Source organism: Sciurus carolinensis, chromosome 6, assembly GCF_902686445.1.
Source record: "Sciurus carolinensis chromosome 6, mSciCar1.2, whole genome shotgun sequence".
NCBI lineage: Eukaryota > Metazoa > Chordata > Mammalia > Rodentia > Sciuridae > Sciurus > Sciurus carolinensis.
The window spans coordinates 97809972-97828307 of record NC_062218.1 but is presented as its reverse complement, the minus strand read 5'-3'; the positions used below and the strand labels follow the sequence as shown (position 1 = coordinate 97828307).

At 45.7% G+C, this 18336-nt stretch overlaps 1 protein-coding gene across 1 annotated transcript; it reads left to right on the top strand.

Moving 5' to 3' along the window:
* Positions 1-1305: 1305 nt before the first annotated feature.
* Positions 1306-9908, top strand: Ecscr (endothelial cell surface expressed chemotaxis and apoptosis regulator). The gene is made up of 10 exons (XM_047554934.1): positions 1306-1455; positions 5268-5318; positions 5479-5538; positions 6020-6157; positions 6498-6560; positions 7216-7329; positions 7708-7806; positions 8001-8037; positions 9286-9382; positions 9566-9908. The coding sequence occupies exons 1-10, from the start codon at positions 1395-1397 to the stop codon at positions 9572-9574; spliced, it is 729 nt and encodes a 242-aa protein (XP_047410890.1). The 5' UTR covers positions 1306-1394; the 3' UTR covers positions 9575-9908.
* Positions 9909-18336: the final 8428 nt, after the last annotated feature.

The following is an 18336-nucleotide window of genomic DNA, read 5'->3' as shown; positions in this document are numbered from 1 at the left end:
ATCACTGTATGGTAATTGTTAAGTAGGCACAGAAAATGGATATTGTAGTAGACACTATCTCAAGCAAGTGAGCAATATGAACACCCTCAGTAATGGAACAAATCAAAATCATGCACCACTAAATAGAATGTGAAGATAGGACACAGTCCTGCTTCTGTGATACTCCTGCCAAAGACATAAACCTAAATCTGATCCTGAGGACACATAAGACAAACCCAAATCAAGGGACAGTCTACAAAATAACTAGACCAAAACTTCAAAAGTGTAAAGGTCTTAAAAGTCAAGGAAAACTGGGCACAGTGGTGCACACCTATAACCCCAATGACTAGAGGGGAGGATCACAAGGTCAAGTCCAGCCTTAACAATTAGTGAAACCATTCCTAAAAAAAAAAAAAAAAAAAAAAAAAAGGGGGTGTCTCAAGATACAGAAGAAAAAGGGTTGGGGATGTGGCTCAGTGGTAGAGTGCCCCTCTGGGTTCAACCTCCAGTACTACAAAAAGAAAAAGAAGAAAAAGTTACCTCTGTTTTTAATTTCTTCTTCTTCTTCTTCTTCTTCTTCTTCTTCTTCTTCTTCTTCTTCTTCTTCTCTTTTTTTGGTCAAGGTGTTAGGGTTGAACCCATGCTCCTAAAATTTTTCTGTTTACTTCAGTAACTTGCCATATGGGAGGCATTGTGCGCGGTTCTAGGGATACTGAAAAAATAACAATGCTGGTCTGCAATCTGCAGGAGAGAATATCATGGATGCAGATGAGTGACAAAGGGAGGCTAAGGGCAGGGTGCTGCCAGAGCACAGGGAACACCTAACTCCAATGGGGTCAAGAGGCAGAGGGAGGGATGCTTGGCTTGTGGTGGTCTTGCTTTTCTATTAGGAATAATAATGTTTATAAGTTCTCCTTGAAAGATGTTGGGAGTCCCATCTGGATTGGGAGCCCTGAGGAGGAAGAGGAATGTGAGGAATTCAGAGTCTACAGAGCATGGGCGGCTGGTGGGCTGAGCTTTGAGCTCAGTCCTGGGAGAGGAAAGCCTGGTCTGAGAGAGCATACTCCAGGACAGCCTCCAAGTAGTGTGTGGAGGACCCTGAGGAACCCCTAGGCAAGGAAGGCAGAGATGCAGCCAGATTGCCGTCGTTGCTCATCGGGCACAGGCCCTGGAGCAGACCAGAGGGGCACTGTCCAGGCCACGGTCACCGCAGCTCAGCATCACATCCTCATCTGGGCTGCGTGCTGAGCAGGGCCCCTGGAGCCAGTCCCAATCTGTTTCCTTCTATTCTTTGACAGGAAGCTCCTGGAGAGCCAACCCCCACCCCACTCCCCGCCCCAGTACTCCCTTTCTCTTCTCCACTATGGACCGAGCCTCCACAGAGCAGCTGCCCGCTGGCCACAGACCTGGCTGATATGGGGACCGTCGCAGCCAGGCAGCTGTGCTGGGTGATCCTGGGCTTGCTCTTCCTCCAAGGTAAGGAGCGCCTGCCACTTTCCCTCAGTAATTCCCACCCATGCCTCCCCTGGGACACACACATACACATGCTCTGCATCCAGGGATCTGCCCGAAGGAGGGAAATTCCAGACTCTTCCCACAATGGAGATCAGTTGGACTGGGAGGGCAGGGTGAGCATTACCAGGCAGGGACAAACAGAGATACCATTAAATCCATTTATGGAAAAAATTTCAGGGTGAACTGGGTCCCTTGTAGAGGTGGGCCCCCTGAAATATGGGAAGAAACTGTCTTGGCCCAAGCTTGAGGCTGGAAAGCTCCTTCCAGGAGGTACACAGGCAGGAAGAAACCTGCAGCTGTTCCATTCAGCCTTTCCCTTGGGTCTGGGTGCTATGGTTACTCTATAGATTGTTCTAGCACAGAATTGTGTCTGGGCCTTCACAGGTCATCTATCTTTCTTCTTTCTTTCTTTCTTTCTTTCTTTCTTTCTTTCTTTCTTTCTTTCTTTCTTTCTTTCTTTCTTTCTTTTCTTTCTTTCTTTCCCTTGCTGATAAGAGGTAAGGACCTGAGAATTCTCAAATCACAGTAAGAGGGCCTCAGGTTAGACACAAAGAACTATTTACCTAAGAGGCTGTGTATAACCCAGGGGGCTAGATGAGATGACTTCCAGAGGAGATGACTGGGAAGCAACACCTCTCAGACAGGGCTCTTGCCAGCTCATGAAGGAGCTCATAAGGGACCTCTAATTAGGGAGCAGTTGCGGGAACCGTGAGAAGTCCAGGACACTCTGACTCACAGGGCAGCAACTTCCCTTTGGTCAATGCCCTCCACCTCCCAAGCCCTCTGTGGAAGATTTGTGAGGTTGTGTTCAAAGCAGCAGAAAGAGAGGCAAGAGCGCTTCGATGGAGAGAGGTGACTGTCCTGATTGGTGGTGGGGTGAGAGGGCCTGAGTACCAGAATATTCTGCCTCCTGGAGATATCTGACATTTCTCTGAAAGCCACTGTCTGGGAATAAAATTCTAACCAGGCCTCTCCACCCACACACATAGGACAGAGTCAGAGATTTGATCTGGGTCTGAGGGGGAGGCTGTAATGGAAACTGCAGTGGGGGCTCATGAGGCATTTTCATGGACCTAGACGTCTCCCAGCTTCCCTACCACTGCCCTGTCCCTGGCACATACCCAGGCTTTGTATACACTCTACCTAAGCCACTGGCCCCCTTGGGTTCCCCAGCCTCTCATCCCCAAAGCTCAGGGCACTTGCTGTCTCCTTCGTTTTGGTAAACTGAGGAATCCTTTTGAGCGTATTCATGCCCAAATGAATATGGGACTTGACTGTGGATACAGAGAGTCAGGACCCACTTGTGACTCAGAGGATTTGAGAAAGTGGGGCAAAAATTAAAATGTCTAGCATCAATTGAGCAGGGACTATCAGGCACGGTGTTAAATGTTTTATATGTGTTTTCTTTCCTTGCAACAATTTATGTGATACTACAAGCTCATGAGGTTTTTGTTTTCTTTTGAGTTTTCTTTGGCGGGGCCCCTGGGGACTGAACCCAGTACCCTGACCATTCTAAGCAAATGAGCCCTACCACTGAGCCACACACCACACCTGCCCAGCCCACCCCCTCCCGCCCCCATTAGCATTTTAGAGAAGAGAAAACTGAGGCAAATGTCAGACAGTGAGTGACAAAGGTAGAACTTGAACCCAAGCTTATCAGAATGTAAAATCCATGATTTTACCTACTAAACATGCTGCTGAGAAAAACAGCGGGTTAGGGGAGTGGGTGGACTGGGAGGAAATGAAGCAGGGAGGGGTTAGGGAAAGGAGACCTGGAAAATCAGAAATTCCCTTGGCCAGAGTTCTTTGGGTGTCTACATGTCAAGTGGTCAGAGATACCTAGCCTGCCAAAAGAGATGCTCCCTAGTTCCTCCCCTACTCACAGATGAATCTTTACAAGTGACAAGTTGGGGGAGCGGAAGGGGACAGGAGGCAAAGAGAGGGCAGGCAATGGAAATGTGAAGTTTTGCGACTTTGAAACTCCTTCCAAGGTGCTAGACAGGTTTCTTTTTGGTAAATGCTGAAATTGGTGCACTGTGACCATCGCAGCCCTTAGATAATATGTAAGACATGCTGGATCAGTAACTGATAGTGTTCAAGGTGCGCCTGGGTTTAAAGTGTTCCCCCAGAGTTACCCCCAGCTAGAAAGGCTTCTTTCTAGCCTGGGGTTTCTCTGAGTTTTAACTCCTCTCTCTATCCACCACCCACAAAGGAATGGGGTTGTTAGATTGTGACCTGGAAAAACATGGCCCCGGGTTTGGGCAAGCTTGGGTTTGGAAACAATTAATTCCACACTATCTAAGTGATAGCCCCGCGGAGGAAGGCAGTGGCTGAAGGAAAATAAACAGACCAGCAGGCTGCCACAGGCTGGGGTGGGCCGCTGGCACTCTGCCGCCTCTCTCTACCCAGGCTTGGGCTCGAGGCTTCTCTGATGATGAGAGGCCCCGGGAACAGTAGGGCCAGGCAGGGGGCTGTGGGGCCAGCCTGAGTGAAGGGACGGACGGGAACCCAGCTGGGCGGCTCCACTTCCCCACGTTGTTTTCCTTTCACATTGTTCACAGGTTTCAAGAATGATTTCATTGTGGAAAGTGAGCAAACCCCACCTGACCTTTGAGGGCCCACATCCACAGCAGGATACGGATAGGGGCCCACAAGCGCATACACATCTGCACAGATACCCACAGACATACACATGAATGTACAAAGTGGCTAATGAGGGCTTCTGACCTGGGACTCCTAGTAACTGACTCCTCTCTGGGTTTGGTCAATAATGACCATTTCCAAAGAAGCCTCTGCCTGTGAAAGTAAACTGGTAGGTAGCTCTTTCTAGAGCTTCTTTGCCTCCTGTACCTCAGAACCTGCTTCCATTGCAGGCCCCTACCACTGACTGGGAAGGGTAGAGAAGGAGAGAGAGAGAGAGCCCTAATAAAAGCATTAAACCCCACACCCATTTCATTCACCTTCCCAACTCCTCCCCTTGGGTTGGGACCATGATGACAGTCTTCACAGAGGAATATGAATGGCCTTAGCAGTAGTATAGGATGAACATGTAGCCTAGAAATCTGGAATCCTTGGTCCTTGTCCAGGCGTGGCAGGCTCTTGGCTCTCTCTCATTAGACATGCCATTAGTTTAAAACAACCTTTCTCTGGGCTGGATAGAGTGATTTCCTAGCATACTGGAGATTGGGTTTAATCCCCAATACCACAAAAAAAAAAAAAAAAAAAAAAATTATTCCCCTGACTGTGTCAGGTTGGCATGATACCCATGGAGGATTAAGAGACAGGAAAGGACTCTGGGACTCTGAGACTCTGAGCCATGAGGTGGTGGTGAGGGTGCAATTGAGTCACAGTGTCAGTGGAAGCCAGCACCATGAGCTCAAGCCCTCATCTTTTAGCCCTCTGCCAAATACACCTTCCTTCCAGCCTATGAAAACCCAGATTGCACAGGGTAGGACCCAACTTGTAGGTCCTACTGCAGCATCTGGACCCAGAAGCTTAGGAAGGGTGAGAGGAGCTCTAGGCCAGGTTAGCACTGACCTCAGGGCTCTGGGGCTGGGACCACAGTTCTTAGTGACTCATCTAAGGCTAAGCTCACAGAGGGCTATTTTTCAGCTTGGCCCAGTCTAATATGCCTTGAAAGAGGAGAGAGATGATTGGTTGGGGGTGGGATGGGTAGGAAGAAAGACCAGAAAATAGCAGATATAGAGAAAAAGAGAAGGGCACAGAGGAAATAGGAGGTACCAGACCCTTCAGCCTGAGATCATCTGTTTCAGGAGCCTTCAGCGGTTTAAGTCTGACCACAGAGCCAACATCTCCCAACACAGGTGAGTGAGTGTGCTCGCCTAGGAGGTCATCTCCTTCCCCTTCCCCCTCCACCAGCCATTCATACCTTCTTGAAGCCTGAGAGTTCTTGGATGGGCAAAGGAGTGGAGTGTCACTAAACCTGTCCAACCCCCAACTTCCCATCTGCCTCCTTCCTTGCAGGAGAAAAATCTTCCTCAGAGTCTGGCAGCCCAAAGCTTCTTACCAGCACCAGTACCACAGGTATTCTGCCTTTGAGACTACAGATGCTACCCAGAGAGGAACTGGGAGGACCCAGACACTGCATCTGCTCTATAGGAGACTGTAGACCTGTGGAGGAAGGGACAAGCCTACAAAGCCTCACACTGGCAATTATAAAGCAGGGGGGAGGGTTCATAGACAGGAGTAAAAGGTGCTGTAGAGGCCAGACAAATGTCAGTCACTTCAGACTTGGGGGGCCAGGGATGATTCCCAGAGGGATTGTCCTCCAAAACTGAAACCAATAAGAACTTAGATGAATAGATGAAGCTTGTGGGGTGGAGGGTGATAGGGCATATTCTAGGCAGAATGAACATCAAGGGTAAAGGTCCAGAGGTGAACCAGAGAACGACCCCTTCTGGAGTTGTAAGCAGTAAAGAAAAGCAGGATTTTGAACTAACCAGCCCTTTCTGTGCAAGTGCTGGCTGAGGCCCTGAGCAGGCCATCTGTGTTTCCTAATCCACAGCAGCTCCACAGAAGACCTCACAAAGCCCCCCTGGATCCAGTAACCCTGTAATGCTGAGATCGAGCATCACAGATGGGCACTCCTTGATTTTTATGGGTCAGACTCAGTCCCAGGTACAGAAGCACACTGCAGAACTTGGTGAGTACCCAGGGTGGAGGGGCAGGGGGTGAAGAGCCCTGAGTTACATAGGGGTGGGGTTCTTCTTTCCCTCCTTGGGAGGCGCAGGTGCTGGAATCTTAAGGTCAGGAGCCACATTAGTTGCACCTTAGTTTGGAAATAATGAAAAAGAGCTGGAGGAGAGTAGAGACAGGAAGTTGGGCATGGTCACAGAGAAGGCAAAATGAGACCGGACTTGGGACCAAGAAAGGCATAGATGGAGAGAAGAAGGGGTTGGAGGGCAGAAAAGGTTGGGAAGGGCTATTCTTCTCAGAGAAGGCTGGGGAGGGTGGACACCCTCTGTTGTGGCCACCTGTTTCAGGCACAGGCACGGAAGCTCCACACAGCAGTAGCGGAAGTGGCGGCGGCAGCAGCACAAGGGGAGGTATGTCTTGTATGTGGTCACAGCAAAGAGGAGTGTTGGAGATGTCTTGTGACCCTTTCTCTCAAACTGTCCCTGGGCTCTTGGATAGTTTACTCTCCAGATTTGGGAGGGGGGTGAGGAGAGATAAGGAAATGGGACAGCAGTCTGATCTGAGACACAATTAGTTGAACAGGGGAGGAGTGGAGTGACATGCCACCTTTTAGGAGGACCAGCACATGTACTTCTCCTTAACTGTCAACTCAACCTGTTGGATCAGCATTGGAAGATAAGCCTCTGTTGCCCTCATTTCCTCTCATCTCCAACCCTTGGCAAAACACAGACAACTCTACCTAGCCTGAGCTGGCTTCCTATCTCTGAAGCATAAATCCCTTTCCTCTTGGCTCCAAGGAGTGATGGGAAACATCCTGAACCTTCTGGAATCCTCTGGAACCAAGTACTGTGAGAATTAGCTGTACTGTTCAGATGAGTCCTCATCTTCACAGTCCACATTTCCAACCTCTATCCTCATGATATCTGGTCAGAGTGGCAGGAAAGAAGCCTTTTTTGTAAGGTGTGGCTCTGTAGCCTTTTACACGGGGAGCAGGTAAGAAACTAGCTCTCTTTGGTAGGCTGTGTCAGCACCTTTCACCAATTCATCGAACCCACTCTATTTCAGAAACATCTCAAAATGCTACTTCCAATTCAGTCACCATCAACCCGAGGACAATGGAAGACTTAAGCATCCTGCCCAGCCCCACATCTGAGACGGTGCTCACTGTGGCTGCCTTTGGTGAGAGAGGAAGGGAAGGTTGGGATGTGGGGGTGGGATCTGGGTCTGAGCACACAAGTTCGAATCTCACCCATTTGTTCCAGGAGGGATTGGCTGATGAGCAAGGCATTAATGGAAGGAATGTTCCATTGGCCCTCTAGCCAGCTCTTCTTGGCTCTGCTGGGCTCCACATTCTTATGACAGGAAGGAGCTAGGCTGCAAAGTCCACCCCAGCCAGAGGTAGCAGGCCGATAGCTCATTTGTTTAGCAGAGATGCGAAAGTCCTTTTGCTCCTGGAGCCTGTCTATATAGTACTTAGCCAGTAAGGGTATTCTGGACTCTTGTTGCTGCCTCTTGTCCCCCTCATCTCTCCTTCACCCCATTCTTTTCCCTGTTCAGGTGTTATCAGCTTCATTGTCATCTTGGTGGTTGTGGTGATCATCCTAGTCGGTGTGGTCAGTCTACGGTTTAAGTGTCGGAAGAACAAGGAGTCAGAAGGTATATGTCTTTCCCCTGTGATGGGGGACCTGGAGCCAGAGGCCAAGGCAGACACCCAGCTCAGGCTGAGGGAAGGAATGGCACATAAGCACCATGGATGAATTTGAAAGGTTCCCTTGGGTGGGCTTTGAAGGGAAGGCTGGACTTCTGAATTATAGCATGTGACCCTAATCTATGTCCTTGCACTTTTACAGATCCCCAGAAACCAGGGAGTTCCGGGTTATCTGAAAGGTAAGACTGTCAGAAACCATCTTCTATCTGAAGCCATTCCTCCTATCCAAGAGGAAAATACTTTTTGCCTTCCACAAACACCCCACACCACACACCTCACATCATGTACACCTCACACATATATATACACCACATACACACCATACAAACCACACATCACACACCACTGACATACACACACACCATAATCCTGAAGCCTCTCTCCTGAGGCCAGGGGTAGGTATGGGAATGCCAGGAGCAGACCTGAAAACAACCAGGTGACAAGAGTTGGATGGAAACTCTTCTATCTCTCTCTCTCTCTCTCTCTCTCTCTCTCTCTCTCTCTCTATCTATCTCTCTCTCTCTCTCTGTCTCTCTCTCTCTTTCTCTCTCTTTTTTGTTTTGTTTTGTTTTGTTTTGTTTCCAGGAATTGAACCCAGAGGTGCTTAATCACTGACCCACATCCCTAGTCCTTTTTATGTTTTATTTTCAGACCAGGTTCTCCCTAAGTTTCTTAGGACCTCGCCAAGTTGCTGAGGCTGGCTTTGAACTTGTGATCCTCCTGCTTCAGCCTCCTAAACTGATGGGATTACAGGCACGCACCATGCCTAGCCCGATGGGAACTCTTCAGCTCCAGGACTAGGACTCTGGAACCCCTTACTGACAAGTATAGGAATGCAGATTCTAAGATAAGACCTCTCCTCTAAGTTTAGGAACCTCTTATTGGATGGGTCACACACAATAGTATGTAATATGCAATATGATCTCAAATCCTTGCAACAATTCTTCAAAGTAAATATAGCTTCATTTTATATAATTAAAAAATTGAGGGTGGCACATGCCTACAATCTGAGCTACTTGGGAGACTGAGGCAGGAGAATTGCAAATTCAAGGTCAGTCCCAGAAATTTAGCAAGACCCTGTCTCAAATTAAAAAACAAAAAGGACTGGGGGTGTACCTCAGTGGTAGAATGCCCAGGGTTTGATCTCCAATACCAAAAAATAAAAAGCAAAATAAAATAAATCAAGGCTTTAGAGAAGTTGTAACTTCATCAAGATCAAATAAGTAGTGGGTAGTAAACCCGAGGTTTAAATGCAAGTCTTTGGAGCCTCAAAGCTCACTCTCATTTCACTGTGGCGTACCCCCTAAATATAGATGTTTTTGAAGCAAAGGTCTAAGGTTATCCTCTCTCACCCCCCCGCCAGGTTCCTTGCCTCCCCATGGCCCTCCCAGCTTCTTTCTGTAACCCAAACTTCCTTCCCGCCCCAGCTGTTCCACAGCCAATGGAGAAAAAGACAGCATCACCCTCATCTCCATGAAGAATATCAACATGAATAATAGCAAAAGCTGCCCCTCAGCAGAGAAGGTACATTTTTCTATTTCCTTCCTTCTCCAAATTCATCTTTGCCTCCTCCTGCTCCTACTTTCAGGCCTGGTTCCCTAGCCAGCAAGGAGATAACTTTCAAAGACCCATGTTCTTCTCCCCTCTTCCCTACCCTGCCCCTCCCAAGAAGTTCACCCTTTCTCATTATGTATTTATTTTTTGCAGGTTCTTTAAAAGTGACTTTGGTCCTCATGGGTCCAAGGATGATGTAGCTGCCCCATGACCATGAGGAGGAAGAGATGAAATTGGTAGAGGCAACAGACCACATAAAAATCATTTTATTGTTTTGTTTCTGCTCCCACATCTAAAGGACACTGGCACTCTTCCAGATCCAGGAGCAAGCTTCTAGTATGAGAGACTTTTTCCCACGCAGACAGCAGTATGACCTGCTCCTCCTCCTTCTACAGTCACATGAAGGAATAGCCTATAAAGCAAGAGGGAGGAAAATTACCAAGGTGGACTGATCCTTTACATTTGCATTAAAATTATTTTCTGGTCTGCAGTCTAATTTCTTTTAAGGTCTCTGTTTCCATGCACATTTCTTCGTGTGCGTGTGTGTGTGTGTGTGTGTGTGTTACTGGAATTCAAAACCAGGGCCTCATACCTGCTAGGCAAGCACTTTACCACTGAGCTACATCCCCAGTGTTTTCACTACATCCTCAGTGTTTTGAGATAGGGCCTCCCTAAATTGCCCAGGCTGACTTGAATTTGTGATCCTCCCACATCAGCCTCCTGAGTTGCTGGGATTAAAAGCATGCACCACCATGCCTGGCTCCCTTGTGCATTTTTTAACATTCTAGAAGATTTGGGGCCTTCTTTTTCTAGGCCAGGTATGCATACCTCTTTCTGCTTCTGTGGGAAACTCTCTAAGAAATGAGGGAGAGGAGACTTTTTATTCAGTCTGCCTACATTCACCTGTTTTATTAAGTGGGGTTGAAGTAACAGACTGATCTACTCAACAGAAGAAAGACACGAAGAACTGTAAACAGTGACCAATCATTGCCAATAATAAGGTTGTGTTTTGCTTGCTTGTTTTTTGAAGTGCTGGGGGTTGAACAAGCACCCAACCACGGAGCCACAACCCCGGGCAATAACCAAGTTTGAAATCTGTAGAATGAATCAAGGGAAGCACAACCCATTTTGACTAGGAAGCTCCAGGTGTGAGAGCTGAATGAAATACAAGTGTCCTCTGCCAGCGTGGATAGGTATCATTTTGGCTCTAGGCATGAGATGAGCACTGGCAAGGTTTGCCTCAAGGACAGGTCTTCAGGGACCAAAAACCCACCCACTCTACCCTATATAGACATTGCGTTTGTGATCTAGAAACACAATAAAGGATTGCAGACATACTGTGAAGGCATTTAAAAGAAGGGAAAAGAAAGGAAATACCTGTTTTCTTAGTAATAGTCATGTCTACCACGTTATTGGTTTGGAAACAATTCAAGGGACGTCATCTGTGTGTGTCTAATCATCTGTGCATCTGCAGTTTAGAACACAGGGAGAACAGAGTTTACGCATCTGCAGCAACAATGTGCTATTTTCTTCTTCTGGCTTTGACTTCACAATGTGATATGAGAGAGAAAGTCTAGAACAAAAAGTTTCATTTTATTTGTCTCAATAAAACTATAAAGTGCTGGGCACAGTGGCACATGCCTGTAATCCCAGCAACTCAGGAGGTTGAGGCAGGAGGATTGCAAGTTCAAAGTCAGCCTCAGCAATTCAGCAATGTCAATTAAAAAAAATAATAATAATAATTAAAAATATAAAGGACTTGGAATGTAACTCAGTGGTAAGGTGCCACTGGATTCAATCCCTAGCACCAAAAACCTATTAAAGAGAGTTGGGCACAGTGGCACATGCCTATTATCCCAGTGGCTCGGGAGACTGAGGCAGGAGGATTAGGTGTTCAATGCCAGCCTCAGCAAATTAGCTATGCTCTAAGCAACTCAGCAAGACCCTGATAAAAATAAAATATTAAAAGGGCTGGGGATGTGGTTTTGTGGCTAAACACCCCTGGGTTCAATCCCCAGTACCCCCCCCAAAAAAAAAAAGTTCTGGGGATGTAGCTTAGAGTTAGAGCCCTTGCCTAGCACACACAGAGCACTGGGTCTGATTTCCAGCACCACCACAAAACAAATCAACAAAGCAACAACATTCAAATGAGACAGAAGATACCTAAGAGCTAGGATGTAGCTCAGTGGTGAAGTGCTTGCCTGGCGTGTATGAGGCCCTGTGTTCAATTCCTAGTACAGGGAGGAAAAATGGCAAATGAAAAAACCTACCACTTCTACAATTTTTCTAGGGCAGAGTGTGTAAACTGTTCCTGTGTGGCATACTGTACCAAGCACATCTTAGGTAATAAAGACTGGCTTTTGGGTGAAGGGAATTTGGTTATAAGGCTGGGCTCTGCCACAAGGTGGCAGCTTGACTTTGACAAAATCGTTCCCCTTTTCAAAGCCCATTTTCTTCCTTTTAAAGAGAGCTGTTTGGGGCTGGGGGTGTAGCTCAGTGGTCTGAGAGATATGAGAGAGAAAAATCTAGGCCCTGAGTTTAGTCAGTGGTAAGTGCCACTGGATTCAATCCCTAGCACCCAATACTCCTCCATAAAACTATTAAAGTCAGCTGGGCACTGTGGCACATGCTTATTATCCCAGTGCTCGGGAGGCTGAGGGAGGGTGGAGGGAGATACTAAAGTGAGCTGGTTGGGAACTGAAGGTAACTCAGTGTACAGCACCTGCTTCGCATGCACAAGGCTGTAGGTTCAATCCTTAGCACCAAAAATAAATAATGAACTGAGGTTGCTAGACTACTTGGCCTTCACTATCTTCTTTTGTTCTATATCTCACAGTTCTGTAAACCCTAGATCTACGAAAAAATGAACAAAATCTGTTAAACAGAGTTTGCTCTGGTGAGAGCCAGAGACAAGTCCTAGGTGGCTCTGGCAAGTCTTTAACATACTTGGGACTTCCTCCTTTCCTCACGAGCTACTGGGAGGGTAAAATGAAATAACAAGCGGAGATACTTGGGAAGTAAAGTACTCATCAACAATTGTAGCAGGCAACCTAAAGCAGTACCACCCAGGCCCCACTTTAGGACTCAGACATTTGTTCCCCAGTTGGCGTTAGTGTGTCGGTCGTTGAATGCGTGTGGTTGCTTGACAACAGCTGGTGGGAGTGAGGGGAGGAGGGGTGAAAACCTGAACCCCTTGCCTCAATTTTCTCCCCCTGCTCAGTCCTCCTCTCTTACTCTTCACAGCTGTAGTTTCCAGAAGCATCACCAATAAACCTTCAGTATGCAAATCTCAGCATTTCAGTCATTTCCTAGAGGATCCAACCTATGTAGCAATACTACAGCATTTTTTAAAAAACATTTTTTGTTGTAGATGGACACAATACCTTTATTTATTTATTTTTATGTGGTGCTGAGGATTGAACCCCATGCCTCATAAGTGCTAGGCAAGCGCTCTACCACTGACCTCAACCCCAGCCCATACTACAGCATTTTAAAAATATAATTCATATATATTTGATTTTCACCACACTGCAAATGGCACATGACTTACTAGTCAATTCCAATACAAAAATCTGTCACTGGGATAGAACCCTCCAGGTGACATAACAATGTCTAGAAGTCTTGGATTCTGTTTGGGACATTTAGTTCAAATGCTTAACATACTGGACAAATCAGGTCAAGGGTGTGGGTTTCACTCCAGGTAACTCAGTTAACATCTCCATTATAAGGCCACAAATTTTCTCCTGACTCTGGACAATGTCCTGCAAATATGAGCTGTTAGTCATAAGGTATTTATATGTGTGGGAGAAGGGATGAACTGGTATTAATATCTTTGAGATTAAAAGGCTCTCACCCTACTGCTGACACTGCAGTACCACATTAGCCATGTTGATTTTCCTGTTGCTAAGTAACTTTGTACTTTGGGAAGGGGTTGAAGACAAACTCAATGCTGAATTCTGCTCTTGAGCAAATTATGTAGAGGGGGTTCTTTGGGGAGGATCCTTTTATTTATGCAAATACAAGACCCCACCTCTAACAGGAAATCCGAGTGTAGCCTTCTGCTGCCCTTGCAGCTTCCCTGAGACCACATCTCCTCCTTGTTGTCTAGACAACAGGATGGTGGTCATTTACAAATGACTTCCTCCCTTTTCTATACAGCACTACATGGTCCTAAAGCAGGAGCAACTGGTGGGTGGAAGGGCTTGTGCAGAGTGTCCTCTCAGTTATTCCCCAATCCTATGGGAGGGCAACCAACACACCAGCTCAGGCACACAGGCCCCATTGGACAGGAAGACCCTTTATCCAGTATCTTTCTTTCAGGCTTGGATGAGGCAGACTTCAGACTTATAGGGCACACTGAAAACCTCTGTATCAACAGGAAAAATTCACTACAGTTCAACAAATACTTTTTAAAGTAAGTGTAGAAAATGGATGGAAACCTGGCTGCAGGCCTCCTTGGCCTAACTTTGGTGCATAATTTCCCAAACCAAGCTACTCCCCCCAAATTCTATGTGAATCTGTTAGAAAACATTTGTGACTCTGTTCACCAGTCTTTTCCTGGGTTTGTGGATGTCCTCCTTTTTTCTTTCTTTCTTTCTTTATTTTTTTTCAGTATTAGGGGTTAAACCCAGGGATTTGCACATGCTAGGAAACTGCTCTATCTCTGAACTATATTCCCGGGCCTTTTTACTTGATTTTGAGACAAGATCTTACTAAGTTGCCCAAATTGGCCTGAACTTGTAATACTCCTGCCTCAGCTTCCCCAGCAGCTAGAATTACAGGTGTGTTCACTATACCCAGCCTTGCCCAGTACTGTTGTACCTGGATTCTGCTCCTAACTAGTTTCTTTATTCATGGTACCACTTCTCAATCCAGCACCCTCACTCTCAGTCAGATACCCCTGACTTCATGATATTCAGATATCTCTGACTTCATGATATTCAGATATCTCTGAGTACCTATAGACTTTAACCTTGTGCTTCTAGACTCCAAGGTGCACTCCATCTCAGCTGGTCATCTTCTAGAGCAGGGTGTCTCCCAAAACCAGAAAAACTTCCTTCTTATATACAGCTACCTAATGGATGTCACTGATTAGGTTCCTGAGCCACAGATCACTTTTGGTTCCTTAAGGATCTAGGTAATTACACTGCTGCCTCGAATATATAAGCTAGTCAAAAGTACAGGGTTGCAGCACAAAGCCTTTGACTTATCTTATGGTGTGGGTGCCTCCCTTGTCACTCAAGTTTAAGAATATAACAATCTGATTATGATGGACAATTCTCATATTTTTGCCATCCTTTGCTCTTTCTGAAAGAAGGGGAAGATCATCAGCTTTAGCTGCTGGATTCAGGGGCTAGGGTGTAGGGAAAAGCTGTTTCCCAGCCCTTTTTGGTAATGTTGTGCTTCTTTCCTATTTGTAGTAATTTTGCCAGATATATTGGCATGGGAATCTATTAGACATATCCATGACCTTATGACACACCCAGTATATGCTCCTACATCTTATTTCCTATGTCAAAACACACACAAAATGATTTCATGCCAGGCACAGTGGCACAAGCTTGTAATCCCAATGACTTGGGAGCCTGAAGCAGGAGGATCACAAGTTCGAGGCCAGCCTCAGCAACTTAGTGAGGCCCAAAATAACTTAGTGAGACCCTGTCTCAAAATTAAAAGTGCTGCTCAGCACCAAAAAAAAAAAAAAAAAAAAAAAAAAAAAAATTTCTCAGCTAGGTGAAGGGATGCAGGTCCTGCAATCCCAGCTACTCAGGAGGCTGAGACAGGAGGATTATAAGTTTGAGGCCAACACAAGTAAGTTGGTGAGACCCTTTCTCAAAATAAAATTTAAAAAGGGGCTGTAGAAGTAACTCAGTGGTAGGGCATTTACCTAGCATATGCAAGGTCCTGGATTCAATCCCCAGTACCTCACAAACACACAAAAGTTTCTCTTTCACCAAACTACTTTATAATAGTTGGCTAGCATTTATTAAGCACATTCTACAAGCAAGATAAGGTGCTAAATACAAACACTATCTTATTATATCCTACAGCAAACTTATTCAGATCCCTCAAACACTATGCTAAATTCTGCCTTCTAAATCAAATGAAAACGATCAAATATCAGTGCTTATTGGGAAAGGGGTACTGCAGAGCAACGTTTTAAGGGCTTGTTTTGTAATTGATGCTACAAATGACACAAGCATTTAGAGGTCAATTAGTTTAGTAGTTTTCAAATATGTGGGGTTTTCTTTCCTTTAGTAGATCACAATATATAAACCAGAAAAAAGCAGAGCTGCTTTGACTGAAGAAGCAAAGAAGGGTAAGGTGCTAGAGCCTTCCCTGATGTGCCTTTGTCCCCTACCCACTCTCCATATAAGATCCCAGAGACAGGTTGGGGGTGTAGCTCAGTGGTGGAGCCCTTGCCCAGCACTGCAAGGCCTTGGGTTCAATCCCCCACACTGCAAAATAAGATAGATAGATAGACAGACAGATAGATAGATAGATAGATAGATAGATAGATAGATGATAGATAGATAGAAATAAAATTGAAACTACCAGTCAAATCTAATCTCATTTTATAGGTGAGATGTGTGTGAGGTCATGTGTGGGGGTCCAAACCCCAATATCACCCCCACCCAAAAAATTCTATAAGATGGAAATCATTGGTGAGAAAACTGAGGCCAAAGGAGAATGGAGTTGGTCAGGGTCACACAGTGATCTGTGACAGAATTCCAACTATTACCTATATCTAACTTCTAGGCCAGTGCTTTTTCCACCGAGAGGTCTTATTCTCTTGGAGTTCCAAGTGGGCATGACACCAGTGGTGCTAGGGCTCTATGCAGGGAAGGGCTGGAACTGCATGGCATTTGGGGCATTTACTTTTCCAGTTCCTGTCCAGGGCAATACATCATCATCACACCCACCCAACTCCCCCAAAAGCCTAAGCAGCTGCTGCTATCATAATTGATTTGGTCTCCTTGGGTGAAACTTTAAATTAATTCCAGTTAACTTTTTTTTCAGGTGTGCTTTTGTTTGTTTTGTTTTGAGATGATAATTTTGCCATTTCCTAGATCTGATCTTTGGACATTCCAACCCACCCACATCTTCCTGCATGCATGAGTCAGTGAGTGAGGATACTGTAGCCATTCACCTTTTTCTTTTTCTTTGTTTCCTTTTTTTTTTTGAAATTTTATTTTATTATTTTTGTTGTTCTTGTGTGTGTGTTTTTTTTGGGGGGGGGTGTTTGTTTTTTGGTATCAGGGATTGAACCCAGGGACACTTAACTTTTGAGCCACATCCCCAGCCCTTTTTAATTTTTTATTTTGAGACAGAGTCTCACTAAGTTGCTTAGGGCCTCACTAAGTTGCTGAGGCTAGCCTTGAACTTGAAATCCTCCTGCTTCAGCCTCTCCAGTAGCTGAGATTACAGGTGTGCTGCTATCATGCCTGGAGCCATTCACCTTTGAATGAGGTGAAAGAGTTGCTTTTATTTTTTTCTAGACTCCATGCAGACCAGGATCCTTCATTTCCTTTTTATCAACTTTTTAAGATTTGGTACTTCGGAAAAGGAACGGCTCAAAGAAACGCCAGAGGGTCGCTGGAGTAGAATGGCATAGAATAAGGATAAGGAACAGAAGAATGAAGGTTCTGATGCTGGTCCCCAAACTTGCCTTCTGCCTTCTTCCTGCTCCTTGCTCCATGTTTTTAAAATTGACACCGGTCTCAATACGTTTGCCTAAGCTGGTGTCAAACTCCTGTGCTCAAGAGATCAGAGATCCCTCTGCCTCACCAGCTGGAATAGCTGTGACTACAGGTGCTCTTCTACTTCATTTTTCTTTTTCTTTTTTTTTTTTTTTGTGGGTTCGAATAAAATTTATTTACAAAAACAAGTAATAGGCACATTTGTCCTATAGGTTGTAGTTTGCCTATTCTTGACTTAGATAATGGATAATACCATATTATCCTCACTATTGGAAAAGCAGCTCAGAACCTATGCTTTCTGAAGTTGGGCTGCATTTTCATTTTTTTTTAATTTAAAAAATTTTTAAATTTTTCAGACTGCATTTTGATTCATTGTACACAAATGGGGTACAACTTTTTATTTCTATGGTTGTACACAATGTAGATTCCCACCATTCATGTAATCACAAATATACGTAGGGTAATACTGTCTGTCTCATTCTACTATCTTCCCTTCCCCCACCCCCTCCCACCCCATTTTCCTCTACACCATCCAAAGTTCCTTCATTCTTCGCCCCCCCCCCCTCCCGCCCTTATGTATCGTCATTCACTTATCAGAGAACATATTCGGCCTTTGGTTTTGGGAGCTTGGCCTATTTCACTTAGCATGATATTTTCCAACTTCATCCATTTGCCAGCAAATGCCATAATTTTATTCTTCTTTATGGCTGACTAATATTCCATTGTGTATATATGCCACAGTTTCTTTATCCATTCATCAATTGAAGGGCATCTCGGTTGGTTCCACAATCTAGCTATTGTGAATTGAGCTGCTGTGAACACTGATGTGGCTGCATCCTGTAGTATGCTGATTTTAAGTCCTATAAACCAAGGAGTGGGATAGCTGGGTCTACTCCGTTTTTCTAAATTCGTGGCTCTTAAGCTTCCCAGAGCTGGAGTCTGCAACCCACAAACTATCTCTGAATCTCTGGGGCCCAGCACAGACTCTCTGGGGAGGGTGTATTTTCAAAAGGGCATCCTGAGGAGAATAGTCATCCTCTATCCTATTGATTGCGAAGCTCTTAGCAGACAGGACGCTCAGTTGCGCCTCCTTGGGTGTACTCAGGGATAGGCAGGGCAGACACCCGCCATCCCTTCTGCCCAGTCGGTAAGGAAGAATCAGCTGCACAGCGGTTGTTTAGCCGCACCGCACTATTCTCCCGGTCTGGCCCCTTCTTAAGTCTG

Bases quoted from the DNA above. Each gene is read 5' to 3' on its own strand.
- Ecscr (XM_047554934.1), top strand. From the start codon at position 1,395: ATGGGGACCGTCGCAGCCAGGCAGCTGTGCTGGGTGATCCTGGGCTTG. The intron at 1,456-5,267 runs GTAAGGAGCGCC...CATCTGTTTCAG, and splicing joins GGGCTTGCTCTTCCTCCAAG to GAGCCTTCAGCGGTTTAAGT. The intron at 7,807-8,000 runs GTATATGTCTTT...GCACTTTTACAG, and splicing joins GAAGAACAAGGAGTCAGAAG to ATCCCCAGAAACCAGGGAGT.